At 35.4% G+C, this 21,509-nt stretch overlaps 1 protein-coding gene across 1 annotated transcript in view; it reads left to right on the top strand.

The window, feature by feature from the left end:
* The first annotated feature begins 12,562 nt into the window (after positions 1–12,562).
* Positions 12,563–21,509, top strand: part of LOC125178544 (zwei Ig domain protein zig-8-like) — a 35,066-nt gene continuing 26,119 nt past the window's right edge. The window contains exons 1-2 of the mRNA XM_047882561.1: positions 12,563–12,760; positions 20,193–20,321. Of these exons, the coding sequence (XP_047738517.1) occupies positions 12,563–12,760; positions 20,193–20,321 (327 nt within the window). The remainder of the gene's footprint in view (positions 12,761–20,192; positions 20,322–21,509) is intronic.

Here is a 21,509-nt window from a genome sequence, read left to right as displayed (position 1 = left end):
GAAAAAACACAAAATGAGCCGTGCTGTGAATTGGTTTGATTTACTCAATTTTCGTGTTATGTCAGAGGTTACTATTAAATCAGAAGAACTTTTTGTTGATTCAATTAAACAGAGATATTTATAAGCGAAATTATTGTACTGAAAGCCCGTGTACTGAAAAATAAACCAATTTAATATGGACCATCTCGATCAGTTTCAAAGTATTCACTGTTATCTTTCCTGTCATCACGTAAAGTATGCACAGTTATGACAAACTGGCAAACACGTTATTAGCTGCAGTTTTTAGATGATTCACTCGATATGAAAATGGCATAGCAGTGCGGTGAATTTGACAGTAACTGACAAGCTGTCACTGGTGCCACGACAGGAAGATCCAGTTACAGTAATAACCAGAGCAAGGACCAGCATTTCAGTTATTTAACTGTTATTACCCTGCGGAGACGGCAGCGACTGCATCGATTGCATCTTTAATAAATGAACTATCGCCATATGACCATGCCGTTTCCCTATTAAATATTAGAGGTGAATTAAGGGATGCCGATGAAGAGTTGATAAGCTGCCGGCTTCAACTTGTCTCTGATTCTGGCTTGGTCAATGTTGTCCGTATTCTCGAAATAAATTATTTTATGGTCGTTCATTTTCTGTATTGAATTTAAGTGGGGTGAACGATATTTTTAAAGCAATTAATTCCCAAAAAAATTTAAATTTAAAATTCTTATTTTATTTCTTATTTAAATTCTAAACCAATGCATAATTTTTTGATCAGCTACTTTGAACATTTTTTATTCCAAGTTTTTCTTAACCATGCATGCCTTTGTACTAATAGATCGGATTTCGATAGTTTTCTCGACCTCAAATTTGTCTATTTCTGTCCAGCACCGTAAAGGAATTTAATTAAAGAGTGTGTTAATGTTTCTGAGTTTTCCATCAATTTGTACTGAATTCCTCATTATGCGCAAAAATTACGCCAATTTTCTCATATTTACTCTAAGAGACATAAACGATGTTCCTTCCTCTCATTTTAAGCTTCAGAGTTATATTCCTAATTTTTGGACTGGGCTTAATAATCTACCGCATGGAGTTGTGTTTCTTTTTGGCTAGACAGGATAGTGGATAATCTCTTTGAGAGTTAAACGTACCTTGGCAACAGCTGTAACTCTGCGTTACTGGATATTTCTTAAACTTTTTGAAGCCAGGACAAGATTCAAAAGAAATTTTACATCAGTAATATAAATGCTTCGACGCGCTCATAACTGCTCACTCCAGAGGGACACTAGACCTTCTGTTACTAGGACAATATTCAAAGGAAATTTTACATCAGTATTGTAAAACACGCGCTAGCTCTTACCTGTTCACCTCTTATAAGTAACGATGTGTCAGCACGATGTTCTTGCCATACTATGCGACAGTGTTTATGAACATCTCTCCTGTGCGCAGCTCATTACCCATTGTCTCTTACACTCTTTGATGTCCGAGTCGTGACGTTAACGACTATAAAGGCTCGTGCAATAATCACCGCGCCGACACGATCTTGTGCCAACGTCAAAAATTCTGCGCTTTTCTGGCGCCGCGCAGAAAAGACTCGGGCTTCGTAGAGACGCTCTGCATTTACGGGTCAATTTCCGCAATTAGTGGCGCACAAAATATTTTACGATGAAACACTTTATTGAATGGATTAATTAAGCTCCGGCAAGAAGCACTAGAGTCCTTTTGCAAAGAGTATAAGATGTCAGCTTAAAAATGGAATATTTTGATACGAAGATCGTTATTAGTCATCTTTCTCTATATTAGGGATATTTACAATTATTTCAACCCAATTTAACAGATATTTTTAAGCGTATGAATTAGGTGATGCAGTTACTGGCTGTTTGTTTCCATTTGTGCATATGCCAATAGTGCACCTAGCTTCACATATACTGGTAAATTCGCATATCATTGGCAGAAGATTGTAGTTACTTGTAGTTTATTTGTAGTTTATTTGGCAATTTTGTTATATTCGCATATCTTAGGCATAAGATTGTAGAAGATGTAGTTATTTGTAAAATTACATCGCCGGAATTTTTTTACAAGTAATCAATGAAGAATTTTTTGGGGTTCTGATAATTGATATTTTTACTCGAAAATACTATTTATTGATACGTGTTCTGAAACATGTTTGAACAAATTGCTTACACCAATTTTACTGTGAAACTATTTGCTTTGTTCATTTTATTATATTTTTGTCTCAATAATTCTTCCATATAATTTTAGCAAATGTTGGTTATTTTTGTCGTTGAAGTAAAAATTTTATTAGGCTACGGATGCTTCAATTTCCAGCGAATGCGTGAAGGTTATCTTTTTGCAAAACGTATGATGATTTATTCATAATTTGTATTTATTTAAAAGGGGAGCGCATTTCCACAGTTTTGGTGTTAAATTAAATACATGATACGTTTTAAGTGATCAGTAAAACTTTCGTTCATAAAAGTAATGTAAATAGTTTAAATACGTACATATTAATTAAATGTTATACAGATCGCATGAAGTTTGAGATAAGGGCCTATACTTTCGAAAAAGTTAAGAGATCGTAAGTTCATCAGCCAATCATTGACGGCCTTTCAAGCAAATCCGCCAATCATAGACAAGAAAATAGTGAGTAAGTACTTACGTTCATTTAGCGAAATTTGAAAGTATGGCCCCAGGTTTGAAAGGAAAACCAAATCAATGGAATCTACCAACTTTTTGAATTGACATAATCTTTTATTTCTCTTTGTAGCTTATCACTTGCAGTACAATGACAATTTTCGGTATACTCCAAATATATTTGGACTATTTTTTTCCCAGAGATAAAAAAAAACTTTTCCATTTTTATTTTCCTTGGCGTTCAAGAATGACGGCAACTTCAGGAACAAACTTGACGGATACTTTTCGTTCAAGACAAGCACATCAACTAATGGAAGTTGAGCTATCCGAGAACTTCCTTCTACATGACAAGTTTTCCTGTTTAATCTTAAGATGGCCGTTACTTCACTACGGCACGAATTATTAATATTGCAGAATACACAAAGTTTTTTTAATGCGCTATTTTTTGCTGTGATGCAAAGATGAAATAAAATATTTATCGAGAAAACAATGTAGTTATCATAACCTGTTTTGTGGAGCAAGCTTGAGGCAATAAATTATTAAAATCATCGCTATGTGTTCACCTGCCCACAATATTTTTTCGCTTCATTCTAATGAAGTTTCAACATTTATTTTTTTAATTGCTTGAATTCAGTTATTCCAGGTACACTCATGACAATGTATTTTCCTGAATTATTATTAAATCAAGTTTTTCCATACTATCCTACAGAATTAATCAATTCTTCAATCATCAATCTTATAAACATTTTTAAACAGTGTATCCCTTTTCAAAAATATTCCCAGCTTCGTTGAATCATATAAAACAACGGAATTTATTTATTGAAATAATCTCTAATGTACGCCTGATATCAAATTTTTTTGATAAAATGTTGTTAAATTATTTTGAAAACTTGAGGCTTCATCAAGTTTCTAACCTTAAATTATAACTTCCCATCAGAAAACAAACATTGATTTTTTAGTAATTTCGCAGCATGCCGTTTTTTAACTTGTTTAAGCCAAATTTTTCGAGCATTATTTTTTCGTAGAATCAAATATTAGGTATCAAAATTACACAAATCGCACATTGTAAAAGAATTGTCTATTGGAAATTTTAGCATCAGTCCAATTAAGGTGCAATGTATGGGAGACATTATATTCATTAAACATTTCGCTCAATACTCACTGCATCATCTTGACGTTTAGGAAAAAGCGACTAAAAATGAATAAAGAAGAAATGAAAATGCACGTCACACGGGATGTGGCTACTGCAAGTTTTAACTAAATAAAGCCTTTAGACTTTAATGATGGTGACGAGTTGACCGCTTTCATCGTGTCTCTATGCATGTGATATATATTTTCTATTACTTTATTCAGTGATCAAACGTTCCAAAAGTTTCTTTTGTGATAAATTTCCTCAAATTTAATGTTCACGTCCTTTATTCATCACCTTAGCCCGTCTTCGCTTTGTGTTCCTCTGTGAGCCTACAATTCTGTATCGGCTGATCAAACGACCTGCCACTTTAGGCGGCGTCTCTGCCGGTGATGCGAACTTTAGGCTTCCATCAGAGCTCAGACTAACAGTACTTTAGGAGTGTTCTATTTTTTACTCTACATAAATCAATTTACCAAATTGTTAAAAGAATATTGTGTTAAAGTTTGCATATCGCTTTAAAATTGTTATTACCACTTAATAATTTTGATTAAAATCAATCTGTCTCCGTATCTCTGGTCAATGATAGGCTAGCACTAATCATGTACACTTTACCATGACACACTGCACACAATTATTCAAGTCTCTGGTCAGGCTAATGTGTCATGTTCAGCACTACAGGGAGGTTAATTGAAGGCCATTCAACAGAGGATATTAGCCATTGTTCAATACGAGCTTTTTAGCCGCTTGTGGCTCAGGATAATTAGCTGCTTTGTGGCTTTATCCTGATTGAAAATCAAATGACGAGGAGCGGGTGTAGAGTTTTCCATCATTCACTCATACATCAGTTCAGAATAGCAACAGGGACGAATTTTCCCCAAACAATACGAGATAAAGAGGTTCCTCACATTGTGTTCAAAAATGATAAGTGATTGTATGCTATTCAAGTTGAATAGATTGCATTTTAACCTTTATTAAATTCACATCTAAAATTTTTTCGCAAATATTCTCATGGTGGAGGCTCTGCCTATGCAGAATATAGTTTCGAACAACAATGATTCGTTTGAGTGCGAAGAATCATCAGCTCCGGGTTGGTGTCAAAAAAGTATTTTCACTAATCAATTTAACTCCTTTTGATAGAGTTTCAAACTAATAACAATAAATATTCAAAAAATATATGAAAAAATCATTTCGAATACATCTAAACTTCCAAAAAATTCATAGGGTATTTCTAACATTAGTTATAACAATTTTGGAGCTCCAACGCAAGAAGCTAGCGTAAAATTATACTGAATAATAGAATTGTTTTTTCTTAGAATTCAAGACATTGAAAAATTCATTTACGATAAAACTTCATATTGTGAGAATTTTGACAATGTAGATCGAACATTAAAAAATTATCCGATTAGTTGATCAAAATTCAAACGACTTAGTAGGGTAACGTGGGGCAGCGCGCCCCCCACTTTTTTTAAACTAAATTTTTGATGAAGTTTTAATTGATACGAGGTGGTTCTTTGTTTTGTTTAAAGGTGCAACTAATGAGGAATGTATGATGTGAATTAGACGCCTATAGAGTTATTCAATTTTTAATTATAGTAATGGAAAAAAACTTTATTTAGCGGCAAAAAAATTTTTATCTGGACTAAAACAGTTATTCGCAAAGAACTTAATAACGCAAACACTTAGCAAAACGTAAGTCCGTGCACTTCATCCCAGTGAAACTGTCGACCGGCGGTAGAGAACACGGACCAATATCTGACATACTTAGCGAGAATCCCGCTATGGGCCCATGACCTGCAGTGGGCTCGCTGCCCCATGTTACCCTACAATAATATTGTGTTGCAATTAAATCCTTAAATTACGAGCTTCACCCGAAACTACCCATCATATTGGGAGATGAACCATCCTTCAAATAATTTTCACAATTAACTTCAATATGTTAAACAACCATATAGAAGAACTAATATATCTTATTTCGGCAAATATATCTACTTCGATGCTATGAACTAGAATACCGCATTGAATACCAGAGGGCATTGTTCACGTTGTGTCCAGTTACATACCATGGCCGAATTATCTCCGGCCGTACGTCGGCCGTTATTTCACCCCTCATACTCCGCCTGTGATTCTATACAGTCCAGTAAAGCATGCAATGAGGCTCGGTCAACAATTAAGTGGCCGAAGCTCGGCGGGCAGCAATACTGCAATTCAGTTACAGTGGCCCTGAAGAGACCTGCCGGCTTGGTGTGTGCCCAGAGTTGCTATAGATTTACTGTCGCAATTACTGCTAGCTTATGACAGACCTGCTGCACACTCACAGCTAAATTGGGGGCTTGTTTAAACATGTTTGCTCATAATTCAATAACTTATATTCAACGAATTTCAGTTATGGTAAATGAATTCATTGGAAATTTCTTTGTAAATATATAATTTAAAAATTGATGTGAAAATTTCTGCAAGTGTTTCTTTACAACTTTAATTCTGGTAAGAAGAATAAGTAAGCAATGTAACCCATTTTCTAACTTGTTAGGCCAATGGTTCACTATCATAAATTCATAATGAAAAATCAAACACGATAACAAATACACTACTAGTTAGTTACCAAGACACATTGAACAAAAACGATGAATAACAATTCTTCGGATTTACAATTTATGCGCAATTTATGGCTGAAAAAAGGGCAAAGGTGTCAGCTGTGGTCAGCCTTGGGCAGACCGAAGCAAGTTAGTTGGGATAGTGAACTTTAGTGGCTTGACAGGTTCGACAATAGATAGCATTAGCTACAATTATTCTTCTTATTATTTAAGGCAGAAAAACGGGCGTATGAAAGACGCCACAAAAATTTAGAGTGAAAATTTGAAATTCGTCGATCTTGAAATTTAGCTTGATGTACAAATCCATTAACCCTTCAAATAATGTTCGCCAATTTTTGAAGGGTGATAATTTTTGTTTAGTGGTCAATACTTTACGCATAGTTATTTTTCATAAACAAAGTTCAGATTCAATCCACCAATAATAATAAGATTTAATCCACTAATAATCATTTCAGTTTTACGGCAAAATTTTATTGCATCAAAAGACGAAATTCGTGGAATTTCCACGAATTTCGGTGCCATAAATTTGCACCCTTCATGCCCAAAAAAAAATTTTTGCAACCCATCCATCCCATCCATGTTTTACTAGAATTTTTTGTATAGGATTTAAAATTTTATAAAAGATACCAACAAAGACTAATAAAATAAGTCGATTTTGAACGTCAGAACCAGCAAGAGATATAAATCAACCCTCGTGCAGATCTTCCCAAGAGGCGATAATAAATCACACAGGAGAACCTGAACCGGAGACCTACGCCACAAAAGTGAACTACCCTAAAATGAGGCAATTGCCTCAGCCTCCGTACAAATAAAGGAGCGTCTGCACAGCCTCGCACAGATACAAAGTGCCTATCGAATTCCAACGTGATGGCATCCGTGAATCTTTCTGGGACGTTCAAAGGAAAATTTCTTTACAGCATCCGCTGGGAAACAAGAAGACTTTTGCATGCAATTTCCTCCTTGGCTCGCAAATCTCGTTGCGATTTCGTCAAGTGGAGAAGAGCGAGTTTCTCTTTGAACTTGGGGACGGTGAAATACGTTTTCAACTTTAATTAGAATATTACCCGTTTGTTTGTCCATTACCATGAGTTCATGTTTAAAACATGAACGCATTAAAAATGTCGTTGCATACATCGATTCGGAATATTATCGAAAGTAATCGGTTTCGTAGCCGATCTGATGTTCTCGAGCCAATCATAGAAGCGCCATAGAATCTATAATATCAAAACGCTACATTTTCGCCCAAACGCAATTCCCAGAAAGAATCGTGTAAAATATTTGGATGTTTAAAACCTGTTTGGTAGGGCTCTTCTTCGTCATAAACTTTAATCTGTATCTCAGTCTCACGAACCAATAAACTTTGCATGAACGTTTGCATTTCGAGTTCGAGTTTGTCTTCTTGATCGAGTTGGATCTCAACCTTGGCGATTCCGTTTAGAGGGCAGATTTTTACACTCGAATTTGCTTCAAGAATATGACATGAGGCCTGAACGTAGACGAGCATTTCTCATAGAACGATCATGAGCGTTTAGAAGCGCCTCTCAGCGGGATATTTGTAGTCTCATTTTGTGTGAATTACAAACAGTTGCGTCTAGAATTCTGGCTTTCTATTGCATATCAGATTGCATCTTCGCTGCGTGGAAGCAAACAGAGTGGAAACGACTTGCATTAGAGGTTGTTTTCTAGCTCCGGTAAACTCTGGAGTTGCAACAATGCTTCTCGCCGTGTAATTTTATTATCGAAACTGTGCAAGGCTAACTGATATGAAATGTATAGTCAGACAAAATATATCAAAGAAGCAGAAAGGCGGAATAAGGTTATAAATATTGATAACAAGGACGTATTGAATGAACGTTTTGAGATTCGTTGATGATTTGAAAAACATTGATTCACAGAAACTCTCTCGTTCGAGTCAATCTATTCTGTTGATAAGCTACGAATTTTTAAGGTGTATAAATTAAATATTTTATTCTCATTTATCATGCAAAGACTTTGCATTTCTGTTGAATGAAATATTGGTTTTCGAGTAACCATACTTAGAAATGAATTGAAAACAATTTAACGAAGATATAATGCAACGCTAAATTGCAAGAATTTTTATTGGGAATAGATGTTGACAAATAAAATGATTGTTCGAAATATTTTCGTAAGTCGATTTATTGTTATTATTACGTTGTTAAATAAACATTCACTTATCCAGCTCAGATTTTTTCCTCAAATGATCGGCTAACAAATTGAAATCCTCCCCAATATATTTCTCAATTTTTGTTCATTTGTCTCACAACTTTACTTTATTGATTTTCACTTAGAAACTTTCAAAATCACAATGACTTACAATACATACCTTCTAGAAATTGCATTCAAACATTGTTATTAAAACTCATTTAATTTTGCCAACGATTGGACTTCTTATAGTAAATAAAAGATTTCAAACAGTTTTTCCTCAAAGTTCGGTTCCAAAACGCGAAAAGCGAGCTCTTTTTTATTTTATAGTAACTCTCGGAAGCTATTGGACTGCTCGCCTTATTTTTATTCCCAGTAGTGGATTTCCAGGAAAAGAAACTTGTCACCTTCCTACATCACGAGAAAATCCATAAATCCCCTGCAGGCGTCCAATGAGACTGAAAGTGCTTCTCATAAATAGGTAACAGAAGCGCCCTCGCGGGCCAAAGCGAATAAGAGGCTAGGAGGAGAATGACTGTGACTGCCCGGCCTAAATTGACTGCTGTATCAAGCGAGGCCGCTTTACGATCGCTGTGATGAAACACAGCGCAGGTACAGAGCTGGCAGTCTCAGGTCTCGGTTATTGCCTGGGTGTGTACGCGACAACGGAAATTGCCAACGGCTTAATAGACATGGTGCTGGTATACGCAAGGCGTGCGTATGAAATGAATTGATTTCGGAAATATATTTGGATTAGAAATAATAATTGTATGATATCATGTAAATCTTGTTCAATGAAGGAATTCAAATCTTGAGAAAATTGATTAATGCGCTTCAGAATTCGGGCGCCAAGCTCGAAAGCAGTTTATAGGTTGGTAAATTTTTTCAATCGGAATTCATAATTTTGCCCAAAGAAAGTTGTAAAATTCAGGCAATAGTTCACAAATATTTGCATTTACCATTCATTGACCAATACACGAAATCATCATTAATTTTAACAGACTTAAATATCTCATTCAACAATCAAGTATCATACCACAAATTTGAATCAAATAAAAGTTTATCTCTCTGTTATGCGTGCCTAATTTCGAGTTTTAAGTCAAAAGTCAAGCCTCTCCAAATTTGAGTAAAAACTCTTTAGTTGCTAATAATAAGTTTTCATTTCACCCGGTCAGAGAAATTAATTGAATAAAATTGATGAATCTTTTACCAGCATTATCAGAACTCATCGTTCAGTTCCAAAAAAGCTTCATCGATGACGGTAGGTTTGTGCACAAAAAGCTTATTGAAACAAACTTTTGCACAACTAAATCAAGTTTCTATAACAAACATATACATTTCATAAATACAACTTTTTGCTTTACGTCGATCGACCGTTTAGATGAATTCGGTATTATGAATATAAAATTCATGCAGCCTGTAGTCAACCATTTGCTTAATGCTGAGATGAACGTTTGTTCTAAAAAATAAAATAAAAAAGTAAATATGTATTAAAATAATTGAAATGTACAAACATGGGCAAGTCAAAAACACAAATTATTAATTAGAGTTGCTGTATTGCGCTAATATTAGACGTTTTCAAAACGCCGAGTTATCTTTTTATATTTCATCTCCGAATTTCTCCAAACGAGAACCGTCGTTAGATACAAATTCTCGTAAGCGTCTTCTGGCATAGCTGCGTGATAAGGGGGGCAAAGTTTCTTCAAGAATCCTATCCAGTAGGTGTCGCATTATTTCTTAGACTACCAATTCACGATATTTTTTTTAAGTTTAATTTTGATTTTCATTTTTAGCCTGTTTTAATGTAACTGCGTAAATGGTGCTGTTCAAATAATCCGTACCATTAAAGTTCCCAAATATTGACTTGCGTCATCACCCAGGGAACCGGCTGCTCCATCAGATCAAAGCTGAGTTAAACCAAATATTAACGTTGCACAGCTCACCCGCTGCAATGTGGTTAAACATTCGGTAAATATGAGGCAAACACGAGGCAAACGAGGGCTTGGCTCGATGTAACACGAGGCAAACTCAATGAAATCTATTTGCTCGTACGAGAAAACCATTAGGGTAAAATGTGGATCAAAATTTGACTAGTTTAGGGTATGGAGTAAGCAAATCTGAAGCTATTATAAAAAAATTATATTAACTCGGAGGAGATGATGTAATTCGTTAACATGAAATACAAATTAAACTTATTTCAAACAAACATGATGCCCACTTTTGGTGAATTTGAGTCATACAAACATTAAGTAAATATGAAAAGGATTTATATAGCTCAAGAAAGACTTTTAGTGAGCAAAAAATCTGCAATGACTTCTTAACCTGTATTTCTTACCATTGCAGTTATTTGAACTATTTAGGTCTCGATTGAAGGAAATATTGTATTCTGACTGGATATATATTATGCATGCGCAACAGTATTGGCTTGTTCAAACGGATCGTGAGCGCAATTTCATTTCGACACGCTATTAAGAAACCCTTTATCGTATATATTCTGTTTGAATGACGCTAATGACGCTACGTTGTTCACAAGCTAATTGTGCTGTACGCGTCTTTTAACTCTTCTAGGTGCATTCAAGTCTATTCCTCTGTTAGGTATACGGTAATTTCGGGACCTCAAGTGGGCTTTTAAGTCTCATGCAAACGTTAAGGGTTAAAGAATGCGTAATTGAGCCTCCAGCGCTACCATTATCCTCGAGTGGGCAGCGCACTTCTTGTAAACGATGCAGCCAACTATGGCAGGGCAACAGTTTGCTCAAAGCTACAGATTTCCAAAATTTCAAATTTTCATTTCTCAGAATTTGCCAAAATGTCCGGTTGTGATTTTCTCGACGAAGGTAATTTTGAATTACTGGTGATTACGATATAATTATGAAATGGAGTCACATATAAATAATTTAATAAGTATACATTTTAGAATTGTTTGAAGTACCAAATCTATTGGAAATCACCTGTGGGGTGCACATTTATTGATAGTGTCTTTTTGAGATACGATGCGTCAATAGGAATTGTATACAAAACAGTTCGTGTTTAGAAGTGAATATTAACGCTGAAAAATTATTAAAATTTCATCGATTTGAGATCGACCAAATTGCATTATTTGTAAAATACCGCCCAGTAAAAGTTTCTATTCAGTACAGGAAATGACCGAGAACTTTTCACTCTTAGCGCATTCTTTTTTTCAACGAAAAATTTTTTTACTTTCCTCGATGTCGCTGGATAATATTACTGAATAAGATCGTATGGTTTTATAGTGGCTATACCGGTACCGCTATAAGCTAAGGGAATGCAAACAGGGAATCCTACGAGTAATATTAACCATCGGACGTTATGAACCGAGTATTTGTGAGTAAGGTAAATTTCATACCTGTTGAATAAACCAACTCTTATAAGGCTAATTGCATAACATGTTTGACACAATTGATTGAAGAATATTATATAAGAAAATATTACAAATTATATGAACATATCAAAAGCTATTTAAGGACTTCCTACAAACGTTGGCGGGCAAGGTTGAAGTGAAATGACTGGTAACTATACTAACGGCAATCTAAACTAAAGAAAAAGTCAATCTTTAAGAAGTTTGGATGGTTGGCTGACTGTTAACTATTTGAGGAAAAATGAAAAAGAAAATTAATAACGAATATCGGTGGTCCCTACAGCTTGCCATTCATAATTACAAAAATGTAACAACAATCAGAGGGGAATCAGACTGCATAATTCTCATCAGACTGCATAATAATTATGCCAAATTACTGCATAATTTTGTAACGGTACCAGTGTACCCAGTCTAGGCACATTTGTACCTAAAAACTTCGATCAACGGTAAAAATGCTTTCATCGTCTTCTTTTTACCGGCATACATAAAAATGCTGGTATGAATGGCATACAACAACAGCAGCTCATCGGCCCGAGCTCACCCAGGCGACCGAGGTTCCTGCGCGCGCGCGCCAATGACCTAGAATAGCTACATTTGTACCTAAATAGTCTGATATAGGTTACGAAAATAACTTTGATTTCTTCTCTTTCCCCGCAAACAGTAATGCTAGTGGGCATGGCATGCATCAACACCCCCACATCGGCCCGAGCTCATCCAGGCGACCGAGGTTCCCGGGCGCACGGCGATGACCGCAAGTTGCTGGTGTCACCCAACGCCCTAGACGCGCTCGGTCTCAACAACAGCGTGACCGCCGTCAAGCCTGGAGACTCTGCCAAGCTCGCCTGCCCTGTACCCGCCGAGCTCTTCGGCACGGTCAGTGCTATTAATGTTATAATTATGGGTCGCTCCTTCCTTGGTGAATGTACCAAGTGCCAGTGATAGGAATTATCCTCATATTCCTTGTTTAACGATGAGATTTTTCACAGTAGATAAGGAATCAAAATTGTACACGTATTATCTATCAATCAAATGAATAAAGCTATCAGATTATAATATGGAAAACTCCATGGATTTTTGGAAGGTAAGAGATGAATGATCGATTTTTTTTGCGAGCAGAATCAACATATTTAGGACAGCTGCTGCAGATTTGATACAGTTATTGTCTTAAAAGTAAGCATTTAATTAAAAATTAGAGAGAATTAAAAATGTAGAGTTTAGAATAAATCGCTCATTCATTGTCAAGTATCAAATGCTGTTATGTATAACAGCTATAGGGAGAACGAATTGAATTTTATGACTTGTGTCTAGAAGGAAAATTTTGTGATCACTGTAATTATACTGCATTCTTGCTCGCTATAAATCATAAAAATCGAAGAGAAAAAAACATATTAAATAGCTATACTTAAAGAATTTGTTGAAAAACTTAGGTATTTATTATTTGCAAATCTTCGACATTTTTTAATCTCAGACTTATTAAAAAAAAGTTCCAATGCCATATAAATTTCATCCATGGCTATTTGTTTTAATAAATAAATTGAAAGCAAATCATTAATTAGAACAGTTATTTCTATCACGACTTTTATTTATATTACTACTTTTGTATGCGAAAGAAAAGAACTATAACATGAAAAAAGTTATTTCTCGCAACTGATTCAACCACTGGACAAACAGAATGAATTAGCTCTCGTAGTCCTGGAGAACGTTCAAGTGTTCTTATAAATAAAGAGTCCGTGAATAGAAATCAATCCCTATTTGCCAGCTAATACAGTCGGCATGTTCATTAGTTTTGGCAAACACATATATAAGTATAGTTCTATATTTGCAGTATATTATTTCTGTTATCGAATTCGCATTTGTTATCACATATATTATTGACACATTTATTTAAAGAACATTTGCTCGTTTAAATGATCCAAAATAGCTTCTTCAAAGTGCAGAATTTGCTTCGTATAATCCAGTACGTTTTCCTTCATAAATTATACTTCTATATACTAATGAATTATCTAAATATATATACCTATAAATTTGGTATTTGTCGAGCTAAGTAAACTTGATTTAAACTAACTTAACGATATTTATCAAAACTGGCGTTATACAGGTGGAGCAGACGAATAAAATTTATGCTCCAGACCATTTTAGAATTATCAATTTATAATATGAATATTAAATGAAACCTAAAAATTACTTCTTATACAAGACCATTTGGATCACAATTTTCTGTTTGCTAACATTTATTCACGAAATGCATGATTAGCGCGATTTTTATATTTTTAGCGCATTTACTCATCTATTTAGAAAAGGCGCTATTGTGCTCGTCATGTCCGTCCGTCTGTCCGTCCGTCTATCCGTCCGTCTGTCTGTGACTTCACTTTGTCGAGTATCCATGATACTCGGTAACAAGAAAATGAGCTCTCTGTCACTCACTGCAGTTAGTTCTGAGTTATATTTTTAGAAATTGGCTTGCATCGCTGCATTGTTATCTTATGCAGTTGAAGTAAAACTCGCACAAAGAACACTTCTACTCACATCATACGCGGGTTCATTTATATTTATTTTTATTTCAATGTGAAGTTTAATAACAGTTTCGTATCAGATACAATGCACTAAACCTGTTGTGTGAGCACTATGAATGCGAATTTTAGTGTTTACTGATACAGTACTATGTCAATGTTTATTTCATTATTGAACTGAAATCAATTTTATATGAATTCTATCATGCCATTTTTCATGACACTCCAATGCTTGTAAGTAAAATGTAGAATCTAACATCAACTTTGATGATTGCTGTATATTGATATTTTTCACGGTTGCTCCATGATTATAACGTCTGGCGAGATCATTTATCCGAACTGATTTAATAATTATATTGCCAAATTGAAATCCCTGTGCCGCATGTCAACAGGTATAGAATTCTACTACCTCTGCGCCTATTTTTGTTAGCATAAAAATGCATGCGGGACAAAATCAAATAATAATCTTGGAATATTTTCGCTCGGTGCCTGAGTCAGACATGTGATTGGCGTCCGCTGACTCTCAATAAGTCAATACGTCTCACGAAAATTTCGAGTTGCAGCTCGAAACTCATTCAAATATGCCGAGGAAAATCCGACGCAGTTAGGTGGGCATTGACGCCGAGTTGTCGATGTCGAAAACTTCTGAAGAGCCTCGCGGATGACATTCTTTCCCTATTGAAAATTAAGGCTGCTTCAGCGATGGCCGTATATTGATCTGCTATAGAACTCCTACGAAACAGACGTGGCGCGAGATGGCTCGCCTGCTCCTGATAGAACCGCAATTGAAAGTACGAGTGTGACATGATGATTTATTTAATTCTAATGTAATAGTACATGCCATGAAGGTGGAAGGAATCACAACTTTCTGTGCTTCTGGAATTTTGGATTGATTTAATATTCAACTTTTGCGCATGTGTGATCAATGAGTCATAATTCTTGGGTGTCATGATGTTCTAAATGGAGATTAAATAAAATCGCAACGAACATTCTATCATGTTCAACAACAACTATTTTGATTTAACTTTTGCATGCAAATATAGCTCCGATTTTTGCACTGGATCGTGAATAAAAGTCACGAATAGCATCGACTGAAATGAGTCGACATCGAGGCGAGATACGAAGACTTTTTCTGCCGGAAAAATCACAATATCTCATCTTACCCTGCAGCTTGCATTTCATCCACGTGACATTTGGGGCGTCCTACGACGGGTAGAATAGAAAATTTCGTTCACCTGGCGAGTACAATTCTTTTGTCCTCTTTATGTTGGCACACCAAACGAAATTTAGATCACCAGATTTTGAAACGACCGCCTTTCTTGTCTACTTTATAGTTCCCAAGAAATTTCAGGTGAGTTGAGGAGGCCGACCTCATATATAGCAAGAATCCTAGGAAATCATCACGCGAGATTCCGAATTTCCATAAAATCTTGCGAATCTTCATAAGAGCTTGCAGATCTTTATAAAATGCACCACTGTGCATTTTCCGAGATTTTGCTGGTTTGGGGCTGTCAGTTTAGTGGGGATGTCTCGGCAGGGACGACAACATCTCTTTCGTATCTCCGTAAGACCGTCCGAAGGCGAGCTCGCGCGTCAGCCTTCGATGTCGTTCAAGGGTATTTACTTCCGCAAATCGCGGCCTGGACCTAAAAAAATCCTGCGGAGACGAACCGGAGACAGAGGTGCTTTTCGCGGATTTACCATTCGAGCAGTGGACGTGATGCCGTCACACACATTTCCTATTTATATTATAAATGTTGAGCAGCTTCTTCGGTTGTGTATTCTTATAATCAAGCATCATATAAAACTTTCACCACGCTTCATGAATGTTATCTCAATAACTTAAAATTCAATAAAAAGGCTGCTATGGTCCATTGCAGTCTCTGTAAACACGATTTTTTGCGGTAAATTTATACCATTTTTATACCTGTCATTATCATTATTCATCCTTAATTATTTCCGAACGCACAAAAAATCACTCTTATACAACTAAATATTTAATCAAACTTCTTCGTTATTGGTCACCTTAAGCCGAAAAATTACTCAAAAAGGAATTCTCGACGTCGAGATTTAGGGGAAAAAATTTCGCTTATCTTCATACTGACTACATTTTTTATTCACTTTTGGTGATAATTTTCAGTTAGAGGTTAAATTAAAAAACAATATTCATATTGCTTAATTTTCATCATTCAAATCAAGGTTTCCAAAGTTCAAAATACGTAACTTTGAATCCAGAGAAATATGAGCTAAAGCAATAGAAAACGTCGGCATGTCGTATGCTGAAAACGCTTGTTCAAACTTATCACACTTTATTTGTTGTCTTCAGTTCGTGATTATCAACGCTTCAGGTTTGAAGTCCAAACACTGCGCTACGTTGGAGATTTGTGAGCTTGAACAAAACTTTTTAATTTTGACTCGTCAATAATTTGAACCGTGATGTTACGGGAGGCCATTAATTACTGAGCGTACCAGACTATCCTATCCGCAATGATCAGCAGACTCATCATTTCTTGCGATTGAATGCCAACAAAGGATTAAAGACGACCGCACATTTTCATTCAACAACGCAAGAAAAAACGACGTGTGTGGGAGAAGTCGTGTCTAAATTTCAGTTGTCACTCTGCCTGTGAGATAAAAACTACAATGGCTGACAGATTCTACGAATATTTCGTTCCTAAAAACTCACAATAAAACTTGATCAGATTTTTTGTCACCTAAAATCCCTAAACTAATACAGATTTAACTTTAGTCCATTAAAATTACAGGTCAGGTCATAAAAGACAAAGATGTAACTTTTACTTCAATTATCAGGTGTTCAAGGAACTGTTACACACTTGTTCACTGTGGTGGCGCACATAGAAAGACAATACTTTGGGCAAATTTTCCGCACTTAGGGCACGATCTGGTAACATCATACGGAAATCTAAATTATTGTTTTTATAATACATCATTACAAGAAGCATCTATAAAATGCATGTGCTCTTCTCTACATTGTTATTCCAAATTAATAGGACCCAGCCGAAGTCTATTGTCATAGAACTAACACCGCTTAATTTTATAGTAATGATACGGTGGGGTAGTAGCGGCAATATCAAATATTTTCTGTAAACCAACATTTCTCATGCTTTGAAATAATGCCCATTGCTCCATATAAAGATTCACGGGAAGATTCCACCAACAATCATAGAGACTGAAAAGAATTTTAAAAATATTTACATTCATATTTCGATTGTATACGTATACATTTGTTCATGTTGAAGTATTTCCTCAATTAACGTGGGGGCTTAAATTGTCGATAAATCCGACCTCCTATTGAAAAATGCAGATCAAATTCGGATTCCTAGCATCCTGAACAAATAACAGGAAGTCCGGTTGGAACAGCCAGACTGCTAGAGCTTGCAAAACGTTTTTTTTTTGCTGGCCTATGTTGTTATTACACCGCTCTTTTATTGAAATATTAATATCGTATTCAGTCCTTTGATTAGATATAAGTTTAGAGCAGCCTTAAGCTATTTCAGGTTTCTTTTATCAAAATCAAACTCTTTTGCAGTTTATGGAAGTTAGCAGGAAAATAGTTGTTGTGAATACATGAGGCGCGGCAATATAGAGTTAATAACCCAGTCTCTAATTACTTCAAGATACCAGATATCAATATCAGTTTACGGAGATTTGACTTGTTTATGTTGCTAACATTCTATTTTATGGATTATTATTAATTTAAACCACTTTTTTGGAATACCAAACTGTTTTTCCCATTCATGCTCTGATTAAAAAAATTGAGCCTATTTGTCCATAAACCTTCTCCGTTACTGAAGCATTTAATATCATGGTGAAATAAACTGCTTGCTTTCTTCTACATTTTCTTGTGAGCCTACCAAATTCATTCCGATAAAAGTCTTAACATAGCGGTTTTTGAAATGAATTGCAGCTTCCCAGAGAGTCGGCGACGCATGTCAATAAGTGGAGGAGAAATGTGTTTCGGAAGCGAAAGTTCGTCATGTACACAAAAAGTCTTTCTCAGCTTTTCGGTCGTTGGGCTGCTGATTGAGTTACGCCTAGGCTGGATACTGCTCTTGAGCTCTCAAAATATAAAACGAAAATCTGACCACGCTAAAAACTTTCGGTGTACAAACTTCGTTGTTCCCATTTTTCAAGTCTCGTTAGCACTAAAATCAGCCTAAAGGGCAAACAAATAACTAGAGTTTTGCGAAAACTTTTGCAATAAGTTCGAAGAAAAAGTTGAGAATTCTTTTTCCGAGGTTTTGCCGACATTTTAGCTTAGTTTTTCATATTTCAGTGCTGCGAGGGAAGCTCCAGCGGGAAAGTCAAGATGTTGCTGTTGCCCCCCGACCGCTTCAAGAGTTGCTCTCAAATTTCACTATTTCAGGCGCTTCTAACGATTACACCCGAAGTAACGATCCGGTCAGTGGAAGCTTCGGGTTTTACTTGCAATAAAATTGTACAATAACATAGAGAGAGAGAGAGAGAAAAGAAAATGAAGGCAACTGATGTTAATGTTAGTATGCAATGTTGAGTGGAATCACAACAAACGCTCGAATACTTTTACGATTTTTTTGCGTACTGATATGTATGTTAGTTCCTTGATTTAAATTATATTGTAACACGGAATTGTCAGGACAATACCGTGCAAATTAGATTTCTGAGCCTCGAAATAGTAGTTATCAAGTCATTATTTACCCTATCATCAATATTGTTGGACGAGTAGTGTAAGATGTTTATGGAATTAAATGAAAAAGTAAACAAATTTTTATAGAAATTCAAAAAATATAACTCAGTACTCACTAGAGTGAGTGACAGAGAGCGCATTTTTTCTCGTCGACGAAAACGTGTAGTCATGAACAGACGGACAGACATGCGGACAGACAATCGGACATGACGAACACAATGGCGCCTTTTTTCCATATATGAGGAAATGTGCTAAAAATACCTATAATTAAGAGTATTCATCGTGAATTTGGAGTCCCTACATTCTTCGTCTTAAGATTTACATTTGCTCATATCATACTAGCACCTAATCTCTAATCATTACCATATAAATTCGCATTAATAGGACTGCTATTATTGTTAGGGCAGATGAAACAGTACAGATTAATTAATATCCTATATTCTGCACACTTCATTCTAGTTTACATATTTAACTTCATATCAAATCGTCTTAGGGATCGTGATGCAATAATTGGGTATTATTATAGAATGTATACCTGTGCAAATATAAATACGTTTAGTTAAAGTATGGATCACTGTAATATCTCATTTAGTGTTTTAAGTCCCCTCTACAGTGACCTTGTGCTAGTATTTGGTCTGATAATTTTGTGAAAATTATATGTCGATTCAATGGTGGTTTTGTTAAGCGATTTTAAATATTACTTATATTGATGCATAATTTATTTGCTATATGCTTTGCGTACTATCCTGTTAGTTAGATTAATACATGTTTGTAATTTGTTCTTACATGCAGTTTTTCAGAATGGCTCCGAATTTTGAATCCGATCCTGAGACTTGTTCACGGCTTAATAGACAAAAGCTAGGAAGACAAAGGGCTATATTTTATATTCACGAATTTATTTTATTGGTTAATCTACTGATTCAATTGTTATTGGTTAAATGTCCAGGGTCACTAAGAGCTTTTTTTCTTATTTATAAAATTAACCCAACATTACCAGTCATGCACCATTTATTCACAAACTTTCTTAATGCCAACACAAGCAAAAATTAGATCAGAAGGAAAATAAGGATAATAAGAAGGCAGGCTCATATTTTTGCTTGTATTACAGCGCGTGTCGTGGATCAGACGTCGGGACCTGGAGCTGCTGGCTGTAGGAGAAAGCATGTACAGCAACGACCCTCGCTTCTTTGTGTCGCATTCCCGGCATTCTCATTACCAGGGCGCCCGTCATTCCCAGGTCAGTGCTTTTCATCTTCTCACTCATCCCTAAAGATACTTTCTGATTCCAAAAGATATCTCGGGTTTCTTTTATCTGAGCTTTGTTTACTTATATTCGTTTCGTGATTTGCATCGACCGAATTTGTTGCGAGGAAAAGGATAAAGTTCAAATAATTAAACGGGTTTCCCAGAAGGTGTGGGTGTTTTTATGGAGCCAACCACTGCAAAAGAAAAGGGATATTAAAGCTCCTTTTCAAGATGTATTTCGTGCCGGCACATTACCTGGCTCTGAAATTTTATCTATTTATATAAATATATATATCGGTATATAAGGCATAAAAAAGTGGATTGGATTGAAAAATTAATTTGTAATTCGATTTTCTGGTGTAAAATCAATTTCATTTAGAATTATGGTAACAAAAATTTTCGAATTTTAATATGGTCGGTTAAATGGAAATATTTTGTTCGGCAGAGGTTTGAATGAGCTGATCGCTCTTTATCTCAATTGAATACAGTATAGAATATACTGTATTCAATTACAATATATTGAATATACAGAATACAGAATATCAATGATATACATAATGCAGAATACAGAATAACAGAAAATACAGAATAACCTCAATGGCTGGAAAGCCGATTCACATGGATTCCATATCCTGAGCATCAAAACCGAAAATTTCCCGGAAAATGAATGTATAATAAATAGAACTAATTAAAATTTCACTTAAAAAAATAAATTATATCTAATAATTTCTATTTGTTCAAATTAGCGATGCTCTGTTATTCTCCCTAAACATGGCCGGCATAGCGTTCTTGGTAGGGATAAATCTTTATTTTTTTAATTTATCTTATATTTAATTATGTCCTGATTCGTCAGAAGATGATGATTGGTTCGAACTTTTAACTGCAGTGATAAATTTCAATACTGGTGCGATTAGGTAAGAAAAATCATTACCATGATTCCAATGTTTGGAGACGAATCGATATTATTTGTTAATTAGGGGAGAATTAGTTATAGAATTACCCTGAAAACTTTATTTCAGTGCTGCCTAACTAATGATTATTAGGGAAAGCTAATTATTATGAGTGCAAAAACGCAACTGTGCATGTCTTATTCTAAATTCAGAATTATTATTTATTCGATACACGTATTAACTTACTTTAATACGTGTATTACTTTTTTTTAAATGTACACGTATTTACA

This window comes from Hyalella azteca, unplaced genomic scaffold (assembly GCF_000764305.2).
Source record: "Hyalella azteca isolate HAZT.00-mixed unplaced genomic scaffold, Hazt_2.0.2 contig10727, whole genome shotgun sequence".
Lineage (NCBI taxonomy): Eukaryota > Metazoa > Arthropoda > Malacostraca > Amphipoda > Hyalellidae > Hyalella > Hyalella azteca.
Note: the sequence above shows the minus strand (reverse complement) of the source record. Positions and strands in the feature narration are given on the sequence as shown.